The sequence below is a fragment of the Pholcus phalangioides genome, unplaced genomic scaffold (assembly GCF_987345545.1).
Source record: "Pholcus phalangioides strain wild (caught in Gottingen) unplaced genomic scaffold, Ppha-v1.0 ptg000020l_1, whole genome shotgun sequence".
NCBI classification, from domain to species: domain Eukaryota; kingdom Metazoa; phylum Arthropoda; class Arachnida; order Araneae; family Pholcidae; genus Pholcus; species Pholcus phalangioides.
In genome coordinates, this window is record NW_028301613.1 from 1,097,714 (window position 1) to 1,115,175 (window position 17,462).

Here is a 17,462-nt window from a genome sequence, read left to right on the forward strand (position 1 = left end):
CAGCCCCTGATCCCGAAGCATTTACATGAAATATAACGAAGTAGTAATTGTCTTTTTTTTCCTATTTGTAGCCACCTCTCGTGCCGAAGGTGTCCCACCCAGGCGACACCAGGTATTTCGACCGGTACCAGGAGAAGAAACTCAAACCACCCGCGATCTCCATCAGTCCTAGGGATCTCGTGTTGTTCAAGGATTTCTAGGAATATTTTCTTGTAGGGGAACACACACACACACACACACGTAGTATTACATAGAAACCTTTGATTCCATCATCGAAAATTTGGGACCTACCAACATTTTCCCTCCGTCCATCGTATAGAGTTAATCCGGGGGGTTCTTGACCCTTTTCTGCCGCGACCCAAAATCACCAACAACTTTACTACCCGTGGGAGACTACTTGTTCTCTGAAAATTAAGTCTGGTTTTCCTAGGAGTAGGTTTCTTTTGCGCCACGTGAACCGCATTGGACCATTTCTCGACGGCAGAAGCGTGTTACATAATCGCGCTATGTGTTATCCTGGCCTCGCGCATCAGCTCGGGGCGGCTGTATAGTATACGGCCCTGGCAGCAACTATATTCTGTCGTCTGCATGCTCTGCTGTGAAGGGAAAGAAAAACAGCAAAAAAAATGAAGAAAATGATCAGTGAAACGCGTCGCGCCGCCGACGCACAAGAAAAGCCGGGTTTTCGTAGGAAAAGGTTTTCTACGGTGCGTGCAGCGTGAAATCGCTGATTGGTTAAAAACCTGAAATTCAAGTTTTCTGACCAATCAGCGTTTCCACGTTGCTCACGGCCTCTACTCCTAGGAAAAACCCGGCTAAAGCGCTAGCGTGAGACGCGTTGCGCTCTGTAGGAAAACGGCCGTACCGCTTCTCCTATTGGTGAGTGGACGGCGTGTCGCGCTGGGTGATTCACGTTGCGCGCGGTACAGAAAACCTGCTCCAAAGGCCGGGTTTTTCCTTGGAGTAGAATTTCTGCGCCGTGGGCAGCGTGAAAACGCTGATTGGTTAAAAACCCGAAATTCAGGTTTTGTGCCCAGAGTTTTCACGCTGCACTCGCTGTAGAAACCTGCTTCTAGAACCTGGCTTTAGTGAAATTAGTGACAAAATAAGAGCACTTACAACAGACTGTAAGTGGATTTTTGTACGACCCATCTTGGAAGCTTCTTCGAAATCAAGCTTGGGTCATTGAGCCATAATTCGAGAAACCCAGGCTGTAAGTGGACCCACCTCGGAAGCCTGTTCGAATCGAACTTGGGTCGTTGAGTCATAGCTCGAGAAACCCTGGCTGTAAGTGGACTCGTACGACCTATTTTGAAAGCCCCAGCAAATCAAGTTTGGTTCGCGATCCATATTTTGAGAATCTCTGGCTGTAAGTGATTGTACAACTCATCTTCGGAAGCCTCTTCGAATCAAGTTTGGGTCGTAACCAATAGCTCGGGAACCCCCATACGGGGCAATATCCAAAATTGATAATTGTCGATAGAGCCTGGGTGGTGTACGGTTGGGCACCTGTAGCTCAAGAGCTTCCCTGGCTTTTAGTGGATTTCAACGACGCAAATTTGGGTCGTGACCCATAGGTTAAGAACCCCTGTCAAAATCAACGAAACTATGAAGCGGTCATTCTCACTGCATTATTAGAGAGCAAGAACCTTCGAATGTAACACCCCCCCCCCCCCCGCCGGAATTACTAATTGATAGTATTACAGAGAATTAAACTGCGTGTAAATACATTTTTCTCCTCGTTACGTGTAAATAAACGTTGAACTGTAAATACACACACGTGAGATAATTACATAAAAAAATGTACAATAAAGTATTTTACCGTGTATAATATATTTCGATGTAAATGTTAGAATGTGTTTTTTTTGGCATGTTGAATAAAGCTTATTATCTATGTATTGTTTGTGTATTTCATTCATGCCGCTGTGGTGGCCGAGTGGTTATAGTGACGGACTCGCCGAGGATCCGGGTTCGAACCCCCACAGTGGTGGTCGGCTGAAGTTGGTTTTCTGTGGTTCCCAACTTCAAGGCGCGAATGCGAGCCGATCTCCCCGTTAAAAAGTCTCGCCACAGAGAGCAACAGGCCTACAGCTTTACAAATATTCAATCATTACACTTCACTCACAATTTGAAGTATAGATGGCAGCACCGAAATATCAGACACAACACTGGCTACACACTCAGACTGTCAGGTACACACTCACTTTGTTCCAGACTGTGCCACGAAGCTAGGCTGGAAGAGATCTCGGCAACGGGATAAGTCCGGTGGCAGAGACCCTCTTCATTCATGTATTTTATTCATGCGAGTAATTTGTAAATGACACTTTTCCGCCATCTATTGGCGAAATTATAAAGTTTTTGCGGTTTCTCCTCCACGGCTGAATGGCTGAAGGTGACGGGCGTCTGAAAATGTCAGCACCCTTTTCCGCTCCTATAAGTGGTATGGCACTGTACGTGCTGGGGCAACACCTATAACTACAGATCTAGCTATATACAAGACTTATATGACGTTGGCTGGGGGCTATAGTTAGAGCACCATTAGACGAGAGTTTGGTCAAAGCCGTAAGGATTGGAAAGAATGGAAAAATAGTAGCGAAGTCCAGCGTTGAAAGGAGAAAGAGAGAGTTTTTAGATATTTTTTTCGACATTTCTTCCTTTTTTTGGGATTTTTTGATAGGATTAGTTTAGATTAGTTGAAGTCATGGCCCCCACATCCTGAAGCAGGGCCCCTAGGTTGGGATCTTTTACGGGCCCTCCAACCAGACTTTCACGGGGCCCCTTTATAATGAATTTATAGCGTGAAAAACAAAAACAAATGATTAAAATCACCCCGGGCTGGAGCCTTGTCAGCTCACCCCTTGTGGGGGCCATGGGTTCAAGTAATCAAAATGTTAGTTATATCACAAAAATATAGAGGACGGCAAGTGAAAGACAAAGTAAAGAGAGGAGATTTATGTCGGATTTCAGGATTTCGACCGACTTGGTCTTATCAGGACAAGATGTTCAGAGAAAAGTCCTGTTTTACTTCGTTGCTGGGGGGGTTCTCCGGACTGCCGAGATTGCCTCGGTCGTACTGGCTTAGAGCTTCTGAAATACATGGTCGAGGCTAAGATTGTTCTCTTCAGATGTCGTAATGTTGAGAATGGCCCTTTGGATGGTTTCGGCGAACTCATCGGCTAAAATTGGCTTGGCCGTTTTTCTCCATCTACGTTGGGGGCTGGATTTTGTGTCAGCACTGCTTTTTCCACATTAGTTTGGGGCACGATGCGATGACCGTCGGTGATGTTGCCGGAGGTGCTTCGGCTGGATCTGGATCCACGTGCTGATGCCGGTGTTTTCAACTTCGGTTGGCGTTGCTTTGGCTCAGGGTTTCCCCCCCGAATGTTTTTTCCTTTGCTTTAAAGCGTTTCGGGTTACTTTGCTGTGCGGTGACATCGGAGAGTTCTTTTAATTCGAGCAGTGGAATTGATGCCAATTTGTGCACTGAGGACTGCCTACCCAGCACACGTTCGTACATTCGCGGTTGGGATGCATTTTCACGCACTTTACGCACCGTTCGGGTGCCGTACATCCAGAGCTATGGTGCCCCCAGGCCAAACATCGGTAACAGGAGATGTATTTCTGTCTTGGGTAGCTGGGGAATTTTTCACTTTGATTTTTAAATAGTCGATTTCCCAGTCAGGGTCAACAGCCGTTGAGCTTCGGGGGATCACGGCATATCTACTCGCCAGAGGGGTAGGTTCCGTGCCATCCCTTCTCTTGAGTTGCTGTACGCAAACGGTTCTCAACCTTTTTTGACTCACGGAGCCCCTTCTGGTATATAGTATGTATGGTGGAGCCCCGTAGCCCCCAGTTATTATTTACTCATCAAAGTTACTGATTTCTTTTTGTTATTCAAAAGTATTTATAATTTTTTTTCAAATTTTATGTTTTCCTGGAGCCGCGGAGCCCCTGAAGAGTTCACACGGAGCCCCAAGGCATGCCCCCTCCCTCCAGCGTCAAAGGTGGAGTCGACTGATCTGCATATATATATATGCATATATGAATTGACATCATCATCGTGCCCCCCAGACTTCCAAGTGTATCTCCGACTATGACCCAAGGGCTCCGCTGAGAACCGCTGCTGTACGCTATTGGTGATGAAGCCTAGGTCCTTTAGAGCAGTGTTTCTCAACCACCGGGCAGTGAGAATATATTCATTACTCTTTCATTTTTCAAAGCATTTCCATGAATAACTAATTGGTATATTTCACTCTATTATGGTACATATTATTTTAATTTTTCAGTCTAAAAATCATACAAGGGGAAAGATGAAAACCCTCCTCTAGAGCAGTGGTTCTCAACCGGGGGCCATATGACCTCAGGGGGGCCCTAGGATATTCCGGGGGGGGCCACGGATGAAAATCTGGCGAAAGGGGAGCCACGGCTACTGATACGGGGGCCACGAAGAAGGTTGTGGAATTAGTCACTCTGACTAAAAAAAATAGAATTTCAAACAAAAAATGCATAGAATATATTTTTCGCAATTTTTCCGCTATTCAAGTAACATTAACATGAGGAAGGAAATAAAAAAGCGTTGCATGTAATCTCGGTGGTTTTACGACTTGGGGGTGACAGTAGGCCCTGACACAAACTATGGAAGAGGTTTAAAGCAAAATGGAGTAACTGTAAAGACAGAAAGTTGTGTGTGTTCGAAGACTTTTCATTCAAAGAGGGCCGCCATAAAGAAAGCAGACAAAGATTTGTTGACCATTCGTTGTAATTTTGACCATTCGTTGTAATTTTTTTAAGTGCTGGTAGTAAATGCAATCCAAGAAGTAGATGGGTGAAAAATGAAAGCTTGTGTGTAAAAAAACCCCATCGTTTTCATGCAATTACAGACGGATAGCCGTCTAGTTTAGCTCAAAGCTATCTTCAACCGGCACTGAGTGGTCTGATCCATTGATCATTTTTGTCGCACCACGGTCATTTTCTGCACACGAGGGCTAATTAGACCCCGGGACCTACAATTTTTTAACGAATTTTTGGGGTGGGGTGTGCCACCACCCCAAATTCGTGCGTTAAATTTCAGATTTTTATATTGTTCCTATGTAAACTTATCCGGGGGGGATTAGAAAATTTTTCGTTAAAACGATATTTTTTCCGATATAACGGTATTCGTTAAAACGAGAGTCGACTGTATTTTTTTACTTGTATATGCAGACTGCATGGGTAACAGGGCGCATGGCACTACTTGCGAGCCGTTAGTCTTAAAGACATACCCAACTAGAAAAAGTATCCAAATCAGATATGTCATTCATGTTGTAAGGGGTTGTCTAGTTATAAAATAAAAAAACCAACTTTTTATACCATCCCCGTGTGCCAAAGAACCCAATTAAGAAGTTGTTGCTCTGTCTTTTCCGATGGCAACTGAAATAATTTCACGTTTCCAAGTGAAATATTCACCGAGATATGCGAATTCGAAAAACTGAGGAAATTTCGGGAAAAAAAAACAGCATTAAATGCGGGTAAAATGGTTTCCTCGCATTTAATGATTTTTTTTTCCAACTTTCTTCGAATATAGGTCTGGACACACATATCCGCACCGTGCCAGGACCGTAGCTCGGGTGTCAGTTGGCCGTGGCTCGGCTCGTTCCTCTTCAGACCACACCTTTCCGTGTGTTGCCCGTATCGCTGCCGTATGCTGACTACGAAGCTGTGTCGATTGCTGCAAGTCTTTAACGCAGCCGGTTCGGTGTAATCAAAATGTCCAGTAAATTAATTAACAAGAGTGATTTGGATATAATAGCCCTAGCGTAAATTAACAATAATTAATTGTTCTAAACATTTCTGTAAATAATCTATACATGTATATAAATTTTTTATCTGTCTGTATATGTGTGTGTGGATGTGTTTTTTATAGAAATTTTAATTTTTTTATTTTGGATTGATCTCCGATAGATTTTTTGTATGTGACAAACCCGCAAAAAAGGATAGGATCTATTTAATGCAGCTGGAAATAAAAAGACGGCCATTTGCTTAGTTTGACTATATGCATTCCTGTTTATAGTTTGGAGAGAGGAGATTATTTACGGAGTGATAAAAATGGAGAGAGAGGAAAAAAAAAGTCATATAGAAATTAAAACAATCTGTGGGGGAGAGGGGTACTCTCTCTTCCTCACCTACACACTCGTTTTTTTTTTTGATTCAGAGTCAACGGCCATCATAAATATAATCATCTGTAGGGGCAGGTGGTGTCAAACTCCGATAACACCTCGGAGAAGTGTGATCCGATGCTTGTAGTGACGACATAAAACGTAATGAAAAACTTAACGATTTAATATACGAAAGAAACATAACGAGAAGGATGACACGTGTATACAAATCGGTGGTACGATTCCAACTGGCATTTTTTCTTTTTTTACAATCACCAGGAGCGTGAGGAGGGTGCGCCATCTATACAGATAAGAACGCACTACAGCACTCCCCCTCCAGTCGAAGACGAAACATTTAAGAGAAGAAAATTTGAATAATAATCATACAAATAATTAAAAAAATTGCAATATATATATATACCATACATAATTATGAATCATATAGCTAATTTCGAAGGGTCAATACGAAATCGCACTCTTCGGCCAGACCTGGAAATATACTGATTTTTGAACGTGCCACATAAATTATTATTTAACATAAAACATGGCTTAAGGCGATCTATGGATACATTTTTATGATTGCCATTAATGTTCAACATAAAATACTTATCAGTTCTTGAAATAACTTCAAATGGTCCGGTGAATGGTTGTTGTAGAGGTTTGCGTACACAGTCTTGTCGGACGAATACTGATGGAGAAGTTAGCAAGTCTGTCGAGACGAAGGGCTTAGACGAATTGTGATGAGAGGTTGGTACTGGTCTCACACGGGAGAAATGGTCTCTCAGTCTCTGCAAGAAGTCATATCGAGGTAGGACGTCTCGCTCATCCGAGTGCCGAAAGAGTTCACCAGGAAGGCGTAGGGCTGTGCCGTATACCAACTCAGCGGTTGATACTTGGAGGTCTTCTTTGATGCTGGAACGTAACCCCAACAGGACTGTAGGTAGAACCTCTGTCCAGTGCTCGTTACTTTTGAGGACACACATCAGAGAGGCTTTGAGATCGCGGTGGAATCTCTCAACCTGGCCGTTACACTTTGGATTGTAGGCAGTGGTGCGGGATTTTTCGATGCCGCACAGCCGTGCAAGAGAGCGAAATAGATCACTCTCAAACTGACGACCTTGATCTGTGGTCAACTTTTCAGGAACGCCAAACCGACACACCCAGGTAGAAAAGAATGTCTCAGCTGTAGTTTCAGCTGTTTGGTTAGACATTGGTACCGCTTCGGGCCACCGTGTGTACCGATCAACGCATGTCAAGAGATACGTGTATCCTTTAGAGGGAGGCAAGGGTCCGACAATGTCCAGATGAACGTGTGCAAAGCGAGAATCAGGAACCTGGAAAGAGCCTAAAGGAGACTTGGTATGTTTGATAACCTTCGACTTCTGGCAAGCGATGCAAGTACGACACCAATCTTTGCAGTCTCTCGCAATCGATTTCCAAATAAATCGTTTGCGTACCATACCTAGAGTGGCTTTTATCCCAGGATGGGACAGATTATGCACAGAGTCGAACGCTAGACGTCGCATTGAAACGGGTACATACGGACGTATATCGTCAGTAGACACATCGCAGTAGATATTAACACCAGAGATATCGAGGCGTTTTAGCTGAAGCCCAGTTTCACTTTGAAGCAAGGTATGCAATTCATCATCATCTGCCTGCGCCCGTGCCAATTCTGCATAATCGATTGTACAAGGAGTGTGGATTTCACAAATTCTTGAGAAAGCATCAGCTATGACGTTACTATCCCCAGGCAAATATCGTAAATCTGTCGAAAACTGACTAATATATTCAAGATGTCTAAGTTGCCGGGGAGAACATTTATCGTTACGTTGTTTGAAGGCATACGTGAGAGGACGATGATCACTGAAAATTATGAAGTTGCGTCCCTCCAAAATGTGCTTGAAATGCTTAACAGCTGAATATATTGCTAAGAGCTCTCTGTCATATGTACTGTACTTTTTTTCAGTCGAACTGAGCTTGCGTGAAAAAAATGACAATGGTTGGGTTTTGTTTCCTATTTGCTGTTGAAGGACTGCACCCAATGAAGTGTCGGAAGCATCGGCAGTCAAAAACAATTTTGCATTCGGAACAGGATGGGCCAGAAGTGCGGCGTTGGCAATTGATTGCTTGCATGACAAAAAAGCGGATTTGGCCTCCTCAGACCAAACTATTTCAGTTTTATCTTTTTTTATCTTGCTTTTTGCTAATTCATGCAAAGGAGCTTGCACCCTGGCGGCATCTTTAAGGAATCTGTGATAGAAATTTACAATTGCCAAAAAACGCTTCAATTCAGTCACTGTTGACGGCAATGGATAATCGAGCAATGTTTGTACTCGATCTGGTAAAGGTGCAATCCCATCGGGAGAAACAAGAAAACCCAGAAAATTAATTTGACGTTGACCGAATACACATTTAGATGGATTGATCACGATACCATAGTCATTTAGTCTTTGAAAAACACGTTTTAAGTCAGCTTCATGAGATTTTTCGTCAATGGAAGCGATTAACAAATCATCGAAATATGCGTAACAACAATCTAAGTCGCGAAATGATTCGTCAATAAAACGCTGAAACGTTTGAGCTGCATTTTTCAGGCCGAAGCACATATAAACATATTCGTATAGCCCGATGGGCGTAATAACACACGGAAGGTAATTCCTGAAAAATCTTGCTGTGATTATGGCCGGCAATATATTAAATTGTTGTTATCTCCATAAGTCACTAATTCCTAGACATACGAAGGATTGGATTATTTTATCCAAGAGATGTAAACTTTTCTCTCATCGAGATGCAGATACAAAAGAGGCCGAAGATGACAAAGCGGGTATCATCGACCTGGCGATGCGGCTAGTTCAGTCGTTAAACGCCGACGCAAAAGTCATCATGGACATACCTCAAACAAGACGCACCTGCAAGGATGACCTGCTGTTTAGACAGACGTTCAAGAGAGCGATGCAGTTGAAGAATTTGGGATCACCTGTGAGCAACCAAAGGTCCAAAAATCAGGTTTTTGAGGACTTCATTACGCTTACAACGGTCTGCCCGGATGATTCATGCAATATTGCCCGAAGAAAGAAGTCCAAGCAGAGGCTGGAGCTAAAAAACAAATCGGTGGCGCCGATTTTCTCTCCTGTACCTTTTCCCTCGCCAGGAAGAATTGAGACTAGCGAAAGCGATCTAACCATCCCTCTTCAACCATTGGAGCTGACTACTGCGGTTCCTGATCATGACATGGAGAAGAGTGAAGGCAACATCGACAATCCGCTACCCTCGATGGTGGTAAATCGAGGTCAAAAAAGGAAAATTCCGCCCATCCACATCTCCAGTCTGGGAAATTGGAGAAAGATATCCAAAGAACTGGATGCCATATGCCCCTCTGGATTTCAAGCCAAGATCGTGAATAATAAAGTCACGGTAACTCCAGAATGTGCTAATGATCACCGCCTCATCACTAGATATTGTGAGGCAAATAATATTGTCTTTCACACATATCTTTTGGACTGTGATAAACCTGACTCGTATGTCATCAAGGGACTGGAAATTGATTCCTCAAACGAGGATGTTTTACTCTCTTTACAGGACTTAGGTTTCCAGGCAACTAAGGTTCAGCAGCTAAGAAGACGTCGAGACGGTAGGAAGCTACCCATCTGGAGAGTCGACCTCCCGCAAGTCCCGGAGTCTTCTAGGATCCTCAACCTTAAAGTCATTGACCATCTAAAGATTAAGGTCGAAAAGTTCAAGAACATCAATGGTCAGAGGAACATTATCTGCTACCGCTGTCAAAAATGGGGCCATCACAGCTCGGGATGCAAGGCTGAGGAAAGATGCGTCAAGTGTATAATTCCACACCCGTCACGACTGTGTCCAAATGTCCGCGGAGTGGATACACCTCAGTGCTGTAATTGCTTGCAGTTTCATACGGCAAATTACCGTAATTGTAGGTTCTCACCGTATAGCAAGCAATACAAACAGGCCAAAAAAGAAGTCAAGCTGAGCCAGGCTATAAAGCTCAAGCCCAAGGTGAGTATCATAGGAAAACTGCCGAAAGCCTCGTCTCGAGAGGAAAAAAAAGACAGGACGGAGCTCCTATCTCCAGATTATTCTCCTGGAACAAGTGTTGACAGTATTGCTAATCCAGTTGATGAACTAGCTGTGGAAATAGAGCCGATTATTCTCAAGTTCATCGGCGAAAACAGCGAGCTAAGCCTAAATAGGCTTATTCGCCAGCTTCAAGATAGCATCAAGAAATCGGCTTCTATCATCATGAAGTCGCTTCCGGTCATCCAGAAAGACTGAAATTCAAGAAAACTAGGGGTTTTTTGCGTTACAGCCCGCAAGGGCTGGTGTTTTTTCCCCTTTTTCCATCCTGAGCGGGAAGATTTTCGGCTTGCATCATGTCTGTTCAAGCTCAACAGCTATCAACCAATCAGATAGCAGCAATCTGTTTTTGGGCCAATCGGGGTGTTCCTGCCGAGAAGTCGCGATTCCTGAAGTGTGATTGGCGGCATTTTGCCTCGAAAACCAAAATTTGACCATGCTTCCCGGATTTGACTAAAACTTCTTTTTTTTTTTTTTTTTTTACATACACGCACTCATTTACTGACTTCCAACTTTTCCTTTCTTCATAGGCTCGCCTTGAGTCCGTCTGTAATCCCACTATCAGCCCTTTTTGGAGCTGGGCATGGGGGTAAAACTCTTATGCTGGTCTGGTCTGGTCGATGGGCGTAATTATGGCGGTTTTGGGAATGTCTTTAGGATTGATTGGTATTTGGTGATATGCTTTTATTAAATCGATTTTTGAAAAAATCTTTTTACCACTCAAGTTGATGGAAAAATCCTGTATATTTGGAAGCGGGTATCTATCTGGGATGGTTATTGCATTGAGTCCGCGGAAGTCCCCACAAATTCTCCATTCGTTGCTTTTTTTGGGTACAAGATGGATGGGACTCGACCAAGGGCTTTTTGAGGGCCGAATTATACCTTGTTGCAACAGTTCATTGAATTGTTTTTTAACAGCTGCAAGTTTTTCAGAAGACAATCTTCTAGCTTTTGCGAAAACCGGTGGTCCCGTAGTTTCGATGAAGTGCATGACAGAGTGTTTCTTTGGAACTGCATTTAAAACTGAGCTGGTAAGCTGAGGAAATTTGGGTAATATGCGGTGGTACGGAGAATCACCAGAGATCGGCGTTAAACCAAAAGAGCCGTTTTGGGATTCTAAACCATTCACTGATAGCGATGTTTCGTTATCGATCAAACGAGAATTTTTAACATCTATAAGCAAACCAAATCTTTCCAAAAAGTCGGCTCCAATAATGGGATGTGAAACATCTGCCACAGTGAAAACGAAAGGAAAGTCCCTCCTTAGTCCAAGATTTAGAACTAGATTTTTGTTGCCAAACGTTCGGATTTCGGATCCATTTGCAGCATACAGTGAGAGTTTGTGAGGTTTTGTCAAGTTAGTCAGGCGTTTCGGAAAACAACTGATTGATGCGCCAGTGTCAATTAGAAATCGGAAACCCGTATTAACGTCGATGACAAATAGGCGACTATGGAGAAGGCTTTCGTCAGCTGTCGCCGAAACAGACGAGCCCACTAGTTTTCCTGAAACTGACATGGAGGAATACATTTATGAGCTTTTTCTCCAAACTGCTCATGGTACCAGCAAAGCCTTCCATTTTTCAAAGCATCGCCGAATTTATTTCGGCTACGAGATTGAGATCGTTTGCGATAACCGCGAGATGGTCTAGGAGATCGCGAAAGCCTTTCAAATGATTGCCGTAGCGAAGCAATTTCGTTTTTCAAATCATCAAACTCGGAAGTGTGAGACACAGCTGAAGTATTAGATGACACATGAGAAACCTCACAGATTTTGTCGGCTATTTTCGCTAACCCAATTAACGGTTCACTAGAAGCTTGTAATATTTGTTGGGAGTGCAAAGGTAATCTCTGCATCCAGAGATTTCTCAAAATGTCACTTTCCATTTTACCCTCAGCTAACGTTTGCATTTCGTGCAAAAGCTGGGACGGGCGTTTGTCGCCTAGTTGAAGCTCCTGGAGTAACATTCGCAATTTGGAAGATTCTGATTGTTGAAACTGCTCCAGCACGCGAGTTTTGAGTGTCTCGTACATGTGCTGTTGGGGAGGATTGCGAACGATATTAGAAACATAGTTCAAAACTTTGCAATCAAGAGCTCCTACAACGGAATGAAATTTAGTTTCATCGGCGGTTATGCCTGCCGTTTTGAATTGTGACTCAATTTGAAGAAACCAAATCTCTGGATTTGCTTCCCAGAACGGAGGGGCTCGAAAGGCAACACGTGAAACTTCAACTGGTGCAATAGGTTGAGCCATGACGAATGCAAGTATGGAGACCGGCAAATCGAGAGTAGAAAGTTTATTCCTCACCTTGAATTTCCAGGAACGTCTCTATATTGGGTAGAAACGAGTAGACTTGGCTTGAAAAAAATATATATAGTATGTCCAAAAGACTAGGAGATTAGAAAAGTTTCATCTTTGAAGAGCGTACGAACGGAAAGCACAAGGCGCGAAAACGAAATTTAAACGATGGAGAAATTAACTTCAATGTCCAAAATCAGATGCGTCCTATAGGTCACCAGTGATCCGATGCTTGTAGTGACGACATAAAACGTAATGAAAAACTTAACGATTTAATATACGAAAGAAACATAACGAGAAGGATGACACGTGTATACAAATCGGTGGTACGATTCCAACTGGCATTTTTTCTTTTTTTACAATCACCAGGAGCGTGAGGAGGGTGCGCCATCTATACAGATAAGAACGCACTACAAGTGTATCTCAGCTCAGTAGGAGCATATTGTACGAAAGAGCGAGCATATCTTTTACTGTGTGTGTGTGTTCGCGGAATCTTCTGAACTGAAAATTGGCTCCTCTGCAGATGGCAAATGGATATTAAAACCAATAACAATTGGGGTGTTTAGTCTGCCGGGGCTTGATTCGATGATAAAGCCTCACCAGTATTCGATAGTAATTTAAAGCACTCATTGCCAAAGTCCCAGTCGCTGAAACACCTTTGTCAGATATTTAGCACAAAGGAAGGTGTGGGCCACTTCATTGTTTCGAAATATTTCGCGGGCTTCTTCAGTTATCCAGAAACGAGTCTCGATCCTCCAAAATTATCTAAAAAGTGGCACGTGCCGCTTAAGTGATCTGCAAGCGCGCCGCGGGCCACTCGAGAGATCTGGAAATGTGCCACTAACCACTCAAATAGGATAATCAGCAAATGTAGCACGATCCACTTAAGTGAACTGGAGGTGTGCCGTTCGTCGCTCAAGTGATTTTGAAATGTGCTTGAGACCACTCGAGAGCCTTGTTTTGTTTTTTGTTGTCACGGGCCACATCAAATGCTTCCGAGGGCCGCATTTGGAGCACAGGACATGGGTTAAGCATTTATGGCTTAACATGTTGCATCTGATGTGAGTACCAAATTTAAAATGTCCCCTATATTTTCCCCATAAGAAAAAACCCAAAAATTATCGAACCGTTTTCTATTTAATTTATGTTCAAACCAAAACAATTATTCATTTATAGAAACATCGGAAATTAAACCCAGTTAGTTTTCCAAGTTTACATTGTTATTTTAACAAAAATCTCCCCGGCAAAATTTCGTTATATGCTATGTGAAACATAATTTTAAACTTTGTTTTCCCATCAAAGTTGTGAAAATGCTTATCCATATGTTTTTTACATATTACGCTGGTGCCACAGAACCGGGACCAGGTGCGTCTAAACAATTTCGGGACACGAAAAATGTTTAGGACACCCCCTCCCTTTAACAAGATTCCATATATTTTGTGGGAAGAGGGAATCGGCATACTGAATATACACGAACGCTAAGAAATACCCCCCCATACAAAAAAAAAACCAACTACACAAATGTGAATTAACACAAAAATTAATGGAGGTAATTTTTTAAATTAATGTGAGAAACCGTTTCCGAAATTAAGGAAAACTTTAGAATCGATGGATTAAAAATAATAGAAAGAAATTATTTCAGTACCAATGAAAACTCAGAATTAATAAAAGAAATAATTTCGGAATAGACTAAAATTTAGAATTAACGGAAGAAATAATTCCTGAACTATTGAAAATTCAGAATTAATAAAAGTAATAATGCAGACATTGATTAAAATCAAGAAATAAATGGAATTAATAATTCAGCAATTGATGAAAATTGAGAAGCGACATAAAATAAATGAGCGCTCTCTCCTCTTTTATAAAAAAAATCTGCGCTCTCCCGAGACCGCACCGTCACCGTAAAAATATAAAATAAACTAGTTGGTGACGGTGCGGACGCGGTGCGGTGACGGTGCTCGGCTACGGTGCGGATATTTGTGAACGGCTGCATTGCTTAGCAAAGAATTATTCCTTGACCGTGTGATGACCTACATTCGGCCGACGCACGTGTCGGGCACGGTGCGGATATGTGTGTCCAGACCTTATCTCAGTGAGTATTGCACTTAGAAACGATGATTTTTTTTGCTGGAGACCGGGAAATAACTTTCCAATTGGGTTTTGGGGCACAGGGTGTCCGCATAAAAAGTTAACATTTTTATTTTAATAACTATGTAACCCCTGACAACATGAATCAAATATCTGAGTACTACACATTATTCGGGTACTTTTTCCAACTGGAAGTATGCCTCTAGGACCAATGGTTCGCCAATAAAATGCCATATGCCCCGTTACCTATGCACCCTGTATATTAAATATAGTACAGACTATTATGTGAAATATTGTTTGTGTTTAGGCCAACTCACACGTTGCTTCGTCCGCCTGCGAGAGAGTGGCCACATTATGAACCAAAAAGCCACTTGAAGGAAGCTTGTCATCCAACGAAATCTCAGATTTTCACCGTATCGAAATTGAAGTGAACAAATTGGTAATTTTCTTATTTGAAAATCTGATTAGGGGTCATTCAAGTATTACGTCAGCATCGAGGGGAGGGAGGAAGTTTCGGATTTGCTGACTTTTGATGATAGGGGGGGGGGGTTTGAAGGTTGCTTACGTCATCAACCACCCCTTTTTGAAGATATGAAATATCTAAGCTGCTGACGAAATTTTGCTGACAGGGGGGGGGGGGTTAGGGGGTCAGTGTTTTGCTGACAAGGGGATGTAAGCGGCCTCTGGTGCAGTTCCACTTCACTCAAGTTACCCGTGGCGCAGCTCTAGATCACTCAAGTGGCCCACGGTACATCTCCACATGAACTAAGTGGCCCGTGACACATTTTCAAATCAACGAGGAAGTGGCCCGCGCTGTCCTAAAGATTGAGTATCCTTGCATTAAAGTAATGTTGAAGCGAAGGGTCGATGGAAAGATTCCAGTTGTGTAATTACACGGACTAAACTTTTTTCACTTCCAAGCTTGGAAGTAAAAAAAGTTTCGTCATGATTCTTATCAGTAGTGTTTTAACAATAAGAGAGCCACTAAATCAAATGGACCCCAGGACCAGGGCAGCAGGCAGATCTGGTGCCCCGGACCAGAGGGGGCGCAAATATAATCTATTAACCCCACCTTCAACATTAGAAGAACGAGGCACCAAAATGCGTGCTTGCACCGGCTAACTAAGCATCTAGTTGCGGCCCTGTCCAAAAATTTATTTTTGAGGGAAGGGGGACACAGTAATAGAGAGCAAACGAATATACCATGTATCTCTGCCATTTCCTTAGGTTTTGAGGGGATGGACCCCCCCCCCCCCGGCACTGATGGACAATTGAAGCAGCACCTTGAAGGCTTTTATTGATTCTCAACATTTTTTCGAAAAATTGAAATTTTCATAACTACAATTTTATAATTACTTATCATAAGTTTTCAATTGCGTATTTCTTTCATTCATTCTAAATTTTCATTAGACTTTAATCATGTCTCTCTTAAAATTCTAAATTTTTGTAATTTTTTATTAAATGTTCATATTTTTAATTAGAAGTTTTTTTTTTTTTTAATCATTACCATGTATCCCAAGATGATGTCCAACCCAGAAAGCACAAACGTGGTAAACTTTTTCTCGCTGTAGATATTTTTTTTTTAACCTAGTGAGTTCAGCCCTGACTTCAAATATTGTAGGTGCGTTATCGTTGAATTCAAGGTCTGAAAGGGTAATAACATTTCTTTTGTATAGGCTACCATTTCTGTCAAAAAAGCGATACCCAAATACCTTTATATATTTAAAATTCAATGTTATTCAAAATATCTTTCCACTTCTTGAATATCAAAATTCATGAGCCAAGATCTAGTGAATATAAATAAATTAATACAGTAACTGAGGATAGGAATCAGACTTGTTTAGAAAAAGTTCGAAAGCACCTCCACTCCAAATCCTAGCAAGTCTTGAGAGTTCAATAAAAATTTCACATTTTTGTAAATAAATCACAAAATAAATTGAAACTGGAGTATTTATTGATGAAAAAATATCAACTAATGTTCATTTACAATATGTATGATTGCAGCCGCTATGCACATGCAAAGGACTTTCTAAACTTTCGATCATTTCTACTTTCTTAGCATAAAAGTGTCAAACTCCTGTTGGATGTTCTTTTTTTGGTGATTAAATGTTTCCTTTCCAGAACTGAAACTAATGAATCTCTGATATCATGTAGTGTTTTGTGGAGAAAGACCCCAACTTTCATTTTATCTGGAAAGAGAATGAAAACAATTGTAAAATACTAGACAAGCAAGTTATGATGAAAAAACATTCATTAACAATTAATAATACAAATACAAACTCAAAGGCCACAACAGGAAAATTGCCCAAATTGCCCAAGTGAGGACTGATGCTGGGAATAGGTTTTTTAACTCAAGCAAGGACGGTGTTTCAAAAGAGATGGGATGGTTTTAAAAAGATGGCAGAACAGGTGAAACAATCTCATTTTCACCTTAGCAATACATAGAACAAAAAATGTGCTACAATACACTTGAGAGCAGAATTGACTTCTGGGGGGGAGGGGAGGGGAAAACAAGGAATTTCCTACAGAAAAACGAGTTACCAACCCTTAAAAAAATGATTTAAATTAATTGCAATTGATTACAATAGCATGTAAAAGGTGTTTTTTCTTTTGTAATATTTTTTTTCCTGAAAATATTTGAAATCATTATTATATATTTGAAATTTTGCTGACAACGGAGGTGGAGGGTATCGGAAAAGGCTAAAATTCTTCTTACACAATACAGTAGATGCGGTTTATTGAAATCATGCATAATGCTTTCATTTGGATATTGCTATCAATCACTAATGCAAAATATAGAATGGACCAATACTGTAACATGAGAAAAGTTCATTGATAGTT

The 17,462-nt window shown here is 41.8% G+C and overlaps 2 protein-coding genes across 3 annotated transcripts in view; one reads left to right on the plus strand and one right to left on the minus strand.

The window, feature by feature from the left end:
- The window catches only part of Pka-C3 (Protein kinase, cAMP-dependent, catalytic subunit 3), a 43,660-nt gene extending 41,762 nt beyond the window's left edge, over positions 1–1,898 (plus strand). The window contains exon 9 of one of the 2 annotated variants that reach the window (XM_089248511.1): positions 72–1,898. Coding sequence is in view for 1 of the 2 variants with exons in the window: in XM_089248512.1 (XP_089104638.1) it covers positions 72–200 (129 nt within the window). In the remaining variant the exon portion in view is untranslated. The remainder of the gene's footprint in view (positions 1–71) is intronic. The other variant, XM_089248512.1, reaches the window with a different exon arrangement.
- Positions 1,899–11,729: 9,831 nt separating this feature from the next.
- Positions 11,730–12,488, minus strand: LOC149070712 (uncharacterized). The gene has a single exon (XM_089248796.1). It carries the CDS (start codon positions 12,486–12,488, stop codon positions 11,730–11,732), a length of 759 nt encoding a protein of 252 aa, XP_089104922.1.
- Between the last annotated feature and the right edge of the window lie 4,974 nt (positions 12,489–17,462).

Excerpts from the sequence above, each read along its gene's own strand:
- LOC149070712 (XM_089248796.1), bottom strand. The coding sequence starts at position 12,488 with ATGGCTCAACCTATTGCACCAGTTGAAGTTTCACGTGTTGCCTTTCGA.